Below are 9,740 nucleotides of genomic sequence, written 5' to 3' on the forward strand. Positions count from 1 at the left end.
ATGAGAAATAGTCTGTAACTTTCGAACTTTTTCAAAAAATCGTAGCCACTCAACCACATGGATTTGGCTGAAATCTGGCCTGAAGGCTAATTTTTAGGGTCCAAACCACGAAATGGGTAATAAAAGTTCCAGTTCTTTTTTCTTAGCAAAAAATTGATGAAGCCGGCTTAGTCTGCCCATGCTTGCCCGCCAACGTGGCGTGTCTAAGGTGTTCCTATGACTTCGACTCGAGTCCTGTCGTAAAGATTTCCTAAAATCTCTAAAATAAATAAGAAAATCTACTTTTTGTCTTCACATTTATTGGAAAAAATGTTGGAAATGACAGATTTTGATGAATGGTTATCTCAACGTTCGAAGGTCGTTTTGCGCCGCCTTGAGCAGTAAAAAATTTACCCTAACTTGTTAGCCTATTATCTCCAATGTTACCTCGATCCAGAAGTTACCATTTACTTTGAACAATGTCTTTTCCATGGACAAATTTATTTCATTGATAAAAAAAGGGGGAAGTTAAAAGATCAAAGAAGATGATGATTTAGGGAACGGCTGTTATATCAGCTTACCGGTCAAAAATAAAGTCTAAGTACTTATTTCCTCCAGAAATTCTTAGACTTTGGGGCATATTTTCGCCAAAACCTAAGGATCCTGTCACGAAAGAACCACAAACCGACGCTATTTATTCTATTCCGTACAATGACTGTGATAACGAGCACATCGGACAGACCAAAAGTCAGTTTGGTACACGTTTGAAAGAGCATCAAAATGCGGTCTTCTTTTGAAAAAAGGAAAATCCAGCTTTATTGGAGCACACATGCCTAACCAACCATACAACTGGGTAGGATAAGTCTAAAATTATCACCAGTAGTCGGCGTTACCACTAGTGCCTTTGTTTGGACGCTTGGCAAATCAACTCCGCCCACGCTCCTTTAAATCGGGATGATGACGGCTTACTTCCTGAAGCCTATTTACACCTCGTTAGAAAAAAAAAAGGGCAGCCAATTAGTGAATGTATAAAAAAACCTCTTGTTGCAGCGTTCAGATCACCCCTGATGAAGGCACTAGACAGGAGTGTCTGAACTGATTTTCATTTCTCATGGAGACTCGAAAAATCGAGAATCCACGGTTCGTGTTCCACAACGAAATTCTGTTGTTCCACTCACTTCTGTTACATTGAGACTTCTCCTATTGTTCGTAAGCCGAGAACGCGAATTAAAATTTACACCCAGTTGTGTTTGTGTTGCTTGTTGTATTCCTAATGATTAGAAATAAGTTAAACTTTTAGGTGTTTTAGTCAAGTTAGTGCTCGGTCGAGTCGATTTACAATAAATCCGGGGGTCTAAATCCGTTAGCGGTCCAAATCCGCTGTGACACCGGCAGCGAGCGGAATGGTTAGCCAGAACTTAAAAAGCGAGAATGTAAAAAGAGATTAGAGTCTATCTTCGTGTTTTTATTTTTGCCTATATATCTTGAGAGTTCTTTAGATAACAGTTTGCGTTTTCTAATAGGTTTAAATTTCATGTATTCCAGGTGGAGCGAAGCGAAAGTCCTAAGCGTGAGTCAACCACAAATACGTTGAAGGATAAAAACATTACCAGCGGTGAGTACAGTACATGTGCATATATTCAATACAATATGTTCATTTAACTCGGCAAAAAATTGAAATGATAGGGAATGGTTGAATCTATTGAACTGCGTAGTAACTTCTTCATTGGTCATGAAATTTTATTTTCTGTTTCCTTATTGCCATTCTTCTCCATTCAGTCGTTTGAGAGCCTTGACTAGCTGCCGATCATGCAACCAGAGCGTAACAATAAACGCGAAACAAAAAAAAACTTCACAGCTTTCTACAAAATATATCTCCATTCTAACCTTAAAGCACTAAATCGTCAAAAAGTTCTGTTATAATACATTTGCTTCCCTTTGGGGCCTTAAACGATCGCGTGCTCGCAAGTTTGTTTTTCCAGCTTGAGATCGATTATAATCTCAATTAAGAATCCACTTCAATTGTCGCCGATTTCCTTATTACCGCAGTCTTTTGAGTGCCCATTTATCTTTGAATATGAAAATTTCGGCAAGAGAAGAAGGAGTTTTCGTCCATAAGATGTCGTCTGCGGTACATACCAGCAGCCAGTTTGAATTCTTGTTTACCCATCTCAAACCACGAGATCACATAATAGCACGGAAAAGAAAGTCACGACCTACATTTAAAGCACCATTGACTCTCGAACTTCGAGACACTCAAAAAACTTCTTGAGGATCTCAATGCACAGTTTCGAGCAAACGATATAATTCTAGAAGGCAAAGCGATAGCAAAGGCTTCCTTCATGACACTCATGCCGCTCATACCACTCGTATGTATGCAAACATAAATGAAACATAAAATGATTGTTAAAAGGGTATGCGTTTACACGTGTTCATTTCTGCCAACATTCATTCAGGAACATTCTAAATCTTCGTTTTCGTGCACCTGCAGTTTCTTTTTGGTTCTGGATCTACTAAAAGTTCGGTAATGATTTCTTCCTTATTGAAACAACCATTTAAAGTGTTACAGGATAATCAAAAACTGACAACTCGACATGAGTGAGAGTCACGCCACTATTCGTCGTTCTTAGGTTATTTATTTTACATTAGATTGTGTTACGCCGTGACAAAAACATTTATTTATTTGGGAGAAGAACCTGATACCTAGAGGTATCATTCGGTTTCTTAGGGGAACGAGGGGGGATCAGTTGTCACCAACAGGGTATAAAGATGGAGACTATAGAAAATTGACTGTCAATTAATTGCCAATGAGGGAGATCAGAAGGATATTACAGAGCCTTATGGGAGAATAAGGGGGAGGGATCATTTTATCAGGTTTATGTGGGGAGACTGTTCTCAGAATTTCTTTTCCTATCCAGGAAATCAGATGGCAGATAGAAGGACAGTGACGTTAGAAACTCGTGCTCGTACTTTCTCATTGACTGCATGCAGTTGGGTTTTCCCAATAGTCGTTATTGTTTTGTTTGCTACTACCATGGCCATAATTTATATTATGGCAGATGCTTTTATGGCAGATAGAAGGACAGTGACGTTAGAAACTCGTGCTCGTACTTTCTTATTGACTGCATGCAGTTGGGTTTTCCCAGTAGTCGTTATTGTTTTGTTTGCTACTACCATGGCCATAATTTATATTATGGCAGATGCTTTTATGGCAGATAGAAGGACAGTGACGTTAGAAACTCGTGCTTGTACTTTCTCATTGACTGCATGCAGTTGGGTTTTCCCAATAGTCGTTATTGTTTTGTTTGCTACTACCATGGCCATAATTTATATTATGGCAGATGCTTTTATGGCTAAGAATCGCTGAAGGGAAGTTGATGAAATGATTTTTTCTCAGAATTTCTTAGAATAGCTTTATTTTGCTGTTGTAAATGTTGTGTTTCATGAAGGATATAAAACAAAGAACTGATCAGACTGGTATAGTTGTCAACATACGATTCAGATGTAAATGGCAGACTGTATATCAAAATGCTTTTCTCTCTTAAAATAGTAGTGTTTAATTAAATTTTAATAAAGCATTGCAAAACGAGATCATGAAATCAGTTGGCATAAATGTTTCTCTGGTTGTGACGTAAGGCCCTTTCTCCCCCTTCCTCTCCTTACCCCTTCGCCATCACACGGCCTTTCTGACGAAAGGTTCGTAACGCGATAGTGGTTCTCCGAAGATATGCGTGGCACAATGGCAAACTTTGCATACTTCCCTGATGATCACCGGACATGTTTCCAAAGGGTTGCGCCAATGAAAAGAAGGAACCAAATCCTCCTCCGGAAGGTGGAGTGATATTCAGCTCTTGCCTCAGGAGCAGTGTAGCCCAAGGTTCTCTAAAGGGAAAAGTGAAGACACAAAAATTAGGTACAAAGAAATTACAGATGGCAGCGATCAGTATCCCTTAATGCGACACTTGAGTATGCCGTGAGGCTTTATTGACCAAATCTGTTAGCATTTTCCTTGCTGTCAACATTGGAATTGTAGCATAGTTGGTAGTTCAGTCAATTCTTGATTATCTGGACCTCGGTTATCCGGACTTGGTTCTCTGGTCCCATCTTTTTATGCACATCAACTGGCTCCAGCTTGGGTCTGGGAGGCGTGAGTTCGACACCCGTCTAAATGTAGAGTTAAACCGACATTACTTTATGAATTAAAGCGGAAGATTCTTGCCACTTTCTGACCTAAGTAGGAATATACCACCTTTTGAACAATTTGTCATTATGATAATTTCCTTCGTGGAAAGGATATTAATGTTTATAAGAGCAATGCAATATTCAAAACTTGAGCTGGAATATGAAATGCCACTCAAATAACATTACAGTTTTTTGTAGTTACCAAAGCAAAAAGAAAAAAGTTTTTGATAAATTGCGTCAGAAGTTTTCTGATTTTGTTTACTTAGCAATTACGTCATAAGCTTTAACACTTGGAGTACATATAAATGCCGTTAGTTGCCTTCTTTTAGTAGTTCTTGTTTTCAGCTTCACAGAGCTAACATATGTGTTTTTGGTAAACTAAGCTTGAGTGTTGGCTATTATTAAGAGTGCAAGGAGGAACCGACGTGTAAGTACATACTGTTTCTACCCCTATTCTGAAGTACAACTTCGAACTTATAGCCCTTTTATCCTAAAGTCGCATTTTTAACAAACTAAATCACAAATTACTTTAACACTCCAACGAGACACAAGGGGATTTAATGCGGCCTTTTCTCAATAAATTCCTTCAGTTTCTGTTGTGCAATTTATGGTCCAAATGTCCAAATTGAACGGACTTTGAAAGACTCACCAAGAGCGTATATTTATTGTCGAACTGAAATTAAAACTTCGCTCGCTCTTTCACTACGAACAAATTGTTTGAGAAAATTCAGACATTAAATGAATGAAAGTTCCATTGTTCAGTTTACCTGTAACCAAATACCGTTTTAACTTTCTGGGTACTTTTTGTGAATGATTAAAATCAATTGCAGACGGTTTTTAGGCCGCTTGTCAACCAACGTAATGACACTATTGCCTATACAAATTCATTCTGAAACCAATATTTTTTGTCAACTAAAGTGATTTGAGAGAGAGAAAAGAGAGGATTCATAAGTCGGCTTGAGGTAGTGACCGACGTGTTTGCTTAAAAATACTGCCCAGCGGGAAAACGAGGTATATATATGAAAAATGGCAACGAAAGTTGAGATGTACTCAGCGACTCACGAAAGCGTTACCGTGGCCCGTGGGCAGAGATAGGAAAATACTGACCGGGTAAAGAACCAATCAGATTGCAGGATTCGTTACCGTGCCCTCTAAAAAAAAATTAAATAAAATACTGGATAATGGTCCACACAATACACTAAAATCAACTTTATAACCTACCACACTAAGACAAACCTAAGAACAAAAATGCGAAAAATAAACATATCAAAAGTTCCTTTTGGGGTTGAGAAGAGTGGAGTTGAGGTCGGAATTAAATCATGAATTTAAAATGAAGAGTGCTTGCCATTTCCAGGGAGGAATGTCGCAACTTGTCAAAATCACATATTTTGAACAAATGTTTGTTTCCATTGGGGAATGGGTCTTAAAATTTGTTGGAATAAAATTATATTGGGTCGTTCGATAAAAGTTGTGAACCAAATTTGCGAATTGTCTTACATTAGTTGTCTTGGTAAATATGTTTACAAACAATAACTGATCGCTCAAATGTTATGTTGTGTTATATCTGTACAATTATACAATGCCACAAGAGCTTTGAAACCTTCAATTCCTTGAAACTATTCTTTCAACGGCAATGCATGGAGGAGAGGTTACATTTTAATAAAAAACTAAACTTTTTTACAAACCATCATGCTTACGAAGCAGAAACTAGTTTTTCCATAGCTTTCTGTTTGAATTCTGCTCTAGCCTAATATTGAATTAAACGGCCGAGCGGAATTATAGGAAGCTGGGCTTGAATATTCGTGGTCGTCATTCTCAGTCTTCGCTCCTGTTGTTTTTAAAGTGAAAGTACGCAGTGAGTCGAAGGGTAGGTGACGTTTTTGCTAAAATGGCTAGAATGGAAATGATAAAACAATTTAGATTCTTTCTACGTATTTTTAATCCTCCCCAGATATCTTTAGCTCTCTGTAGATTTCCGTTTGCATTCGCCAAAAGGTTTTAATTTCATTTTTTCCAGGCGGAGCGACACGAACATCATAAGCGGAAGTAACCACAAGTGCTGACGTTTTCAAAAATATTATTAACAGCGGTAAGTATGCTCATACGTTTGACATAATATATTCATTTAACCCGAAAAAACTTTTAGAGCTGAAGAATCATGAGTGCACAGTAGAAAATGGTCGAATTCATGAAATTGCGTAGTAACTTCCTCATGGGTCGAAGCTTACTTTACCTTTCGTTATCGCCAATCCTCTGCTGATTTGTTGAATGTAACTTTGATAAAACATTGTTTGCTGATAAGTCTTAGCTGATATATTGTCATAAGTTCACAACTTCGAACCGTTCTCAATCGACGAGTGTGCGATAAAACATGTACATTTTCACGAATAAGTTATGTAATCAACCTCAGGCAACAATCCGTTGGAGGTACATATTGAAGACCGACTGCAGACACGAGAAAGTCACGGCTTACAATGCCGCTCAAATGTGAATTGGCAGTCTCGAGCTTCGAGACACTTGAAGAACTTTTCGAGGTTTCGAGCGAGCGATTTAATTCTCGAATGCAAAGCGATAGCAAAGGCTTCCAACATGACACGCAAGCCCTCTTATGTTTGCAGTTTTTTTTCCATCTCACACAAGACTCAAGTTCGCGTCAAGCCGCTCTTTCCCTTTATATTACTGAACAGAGCATGCTTACATGTGTGTTAATGTCTGATACCGCTTCACTGTTCATGAACATCCGATCAAATAGACTGTGAACTGTTCGGAATAATTATCAAATTTGATAACGCAGACCAAAACAAAACAGTAAACAATCGCTGCTCAGATTTACGTTCGCGTGATAAGTTACCACACTACAATCGAACGTTAAGCCCTCAAGGTAGATTGTGAAAGCGAAAATTAAAACCTGTTCTGAACCGGGAATAGTAATTCAAGAGGAAATTTACAAACAGAATGTCGAGCCAGCATTGAACTTATTACAGACACAGCACAGCGAAGAAACAATATGTCTCCTATTTCTCCGTGAAAAATTCGTTCCAAGGAGGCAACTGACAAGATTCAGAAATAATCGCAGCTGCAGTCTTGTCTAAGAATCTACACTTCTGGCAGCAGTAACACTCACAGCCGATGGCTGTGTGAATAATATCAAATTCGCGAGCTATTTAACGGGGAACCGACCCTTGACATATGAGAAACGTAAAGAGTTTCAAATATACTTAAAGAATAGAGAATACCTAGAATAAGGTTTTGGGATACGTATCTAAGGACTTATTTTCTACGGGAGAGAAAGTACACTTAAAAAAAAGAAAATAGCGCGCGCACATGAAAATATTACCTTTTGTAACACAATCTCATTCGGCTTTGCCAAACCTCAAGAACATACAGATGGGGAAATGACACCTTAAGACTAACCCTTATTATCAAATCGCAGAGGAAAGTCATTAAAAGATATCCTAATAACCACCAAACTTTCAGGTCAGAAAATTTAAAAGCGCAAGGGAATAGCAGGAGTCGCTCAAGCTATCAACGCCTTTTAATGATCGGCTGCCTTTTGCTTTCCGGCTTCCCCGACGTGTCGCTGTGCGCATTGTAGAGTTTTTCATTGGTCAATTGACTCCTTCCGTCGCTCTAATTCAACCGTCCTTCATTCAGTGATCAAGACCGTTCTCAAAATTTCTTTTGCTATCCAGGAAAATACATGGCGTTGGGAAATACAATCGTGATAACAGTTGCTGGTGTTAGTGTCTATTTTGCCACTTCAAGCGATTGGGTTGCCCTAACAGCCTTGGCTATTTTGGGTATATTTGCTGTTGCGGCTGTTGTAGCACTAACTTATGTGTGTGAGACTTTCCGAAGAGAAAGAGAGAGAAAACAAAACTGACCAGACTCGAATACTTGTTTAACATAAAATTATGATGTAAAGGGGGTTCTGAAAACAAATGATTTTCTCTTAGAATTTCTTAGAATATTTATATCAAAAAAATGTATATATAAATTTTGTTTTTCACGAAGGAACAACATACGATTTAGATAGTCTTTAAATAGTAGTTTTTAGTGGTGTTTTATTAAATTTTTTCACAAAGCATTGTGAAACAAAATAATGCTAAACGATAAAAATATAAATACATCTAATCCAAAAACATTATAAGGGTTTTCTATAGTGGTCTTGGAAAATTAATGGAAAAAAACATTTGCGTGAGCCATTCAGTAGACATTATAATAAGCCGGTTGATCATTTCTTATTCCTTTTAGCGGTCTTACCTTACCGACAGAGTTTGGTCACCTTTTCCTTATTGTGATCGTGAAATTGACATGGAGACATGTTTTTGCGTAAACTTCGGTTTGCGGCTAGATACCGGTATATTTTCATTATGTTGCTAAAAAATTAATTAATTATTAAGAAAATGACACTACCCTAGAAAAATTGATCCCGTATAGGAATTTCATGAAAATAACCCTCCTTTATACTTTTATCCATGTCATACGTTTTTTAGGCTAAATCCATGTCTAATTTCCGATCAGAAAAATAGTTTTTAATTTTAATTTAGCACGTTCGACACCTCTTTTCCTCAGAGGTGACCTAAAGTGTAAACATGTAGTACTTTTCTCCTTCCGCACTGAATTTGTAATTAGATAACTTATACGACTAACACGTAGCTCTTTTAGGGACGGTACCTTGGGTACGCCCTTTCTTCTCCGAATTTTGTGTTTATTCTGCTGTTATGCAACAGCCTTCAAGGACTATTTTCTTTTACAATACCTTTTCAAGTATGATTTTAATTCTGTTTTTAAGTTTCTTATAATTTTTATTCTGTCAATCTCGTTCTTGTTCTGCCTGAACTTGACCGTAAGACCAAGAAATTTAAGTCAGAAAGACATTTCGTAAAGCGTAAACATCGCGAAGGTATCCACTTAGTATGCAAACTCCGTTCTGCGTAGCCCAACGTGATTCGTTATTTAAGTGTAAAAACATAACGAAGGTTAGAGATTGGCAGCTCGGTAAGTGTCACCTTTATAAGCGGTGACTCACACTTTCCTCGAGAGATCAGAGCTAGTCCCTGTTGTAATAACTTGTGTAGTAAGAGAGAATAAAGAAAGAGACAACAAGACAACGAGTGCATGTTAGAGTATTTTACTTCTTACAATACAAAATCATGAAATCATTTGGCATGAATGTTTCTCCGACTATGTAGTAAGGTAGTCTCCTTCCCCACCCATCTTTACCCCTTCGCCATCTCACGACCAGTTAGACGACGAAAGGTTCGTAGTGTGATAGAGGTTATCCGAAGATATGCGCGGCAGAATAGCACAATTATGTATGCTTCAATTCCCTGATGATCAGCGGAATGTCTTTAAGAGGTTGCGCCAATGAAAAGAAGGAACCAAATCTCCTCTCTGAAGGTGAAGTGACATTCAGCTCTTGCCAGAAGAGCAGTGTAACCCAAGGTCATCTAAAGGAAAAAGTGGGGACATAAAATTAGGTGAAGAAAAATACAGATGGCAGGGGTCAGTATCCCGCAACTGTATGGCTTCATACCACGATCATGCATGCGCGCCCAAATGTGCCATGGGCACTA

The 9,740-nt window shown here is 38.2% G+C and overlaps 1 protein-coding gene and 1 long non-coding RNA gene across 4 annotated transcripts in view; both read left to right on the plus strand.

Annotated features, from left to right (window-relative positions):
* Window positions 1-3,568, plus strand: part of LOC136282388 (uncharacterized) — a 45,944-nt gene extending 42,376 nt beyond the window's left edge. For all 3 annotated transcript variants that reach the window (XM_066170008.1, XM_066170007.1, XM_066170009.1), the window contains exons 5-6: window positions 1,525-1,594; window positions 2,898-3,568. In XM_066170008.1, the coding sequence (XP_066026105.1) occupies window positions 1,525-1,594; window positions 2,898-3,346 (519 nt within the window). In that variant the 3' untranslated portion in view covers window positions 3,347-3,568. The remainder of the gene's footprint in view (window positions 1-1,524; window positions 1,595-2,897) is intronic.
* Window positions 3,569-5,934: 2,366 nt separating this feature from the next.
* LOC136282392 (uncharacterized) lies at window positions 5,935-9,269 on the plus strand. Its single transcript, XR_010718257.1, has 3 exons — window positions 5,935-6,028; window positions 6,179-6,250; window positions 7,854-9,269. It is a non-coding gene; the product is annotated as an uncharacterized lncRNA (long non-coding RNA).
* The last annotated feature ends 471 nt before the right edge of the window (window positions 9,270-9,740 follow it).

Source organism: Pocillopora verrucosa, chromosome 7 (assembly GCF_036669915.1).
Source record: "Pocillopora verrucosa isolate sample1 chromosome 7, ASM3666991v2, whole genome shotgun sequence".
In the NCBI taxonomy this organism is placed as follows: domain Eukaryota; kingdom Metazoa; phylum Cnidaria; class Anthozoa; order Scleractinia; family Pocilloporidae; genus Pocillopora; species Pocillopora verrucosa.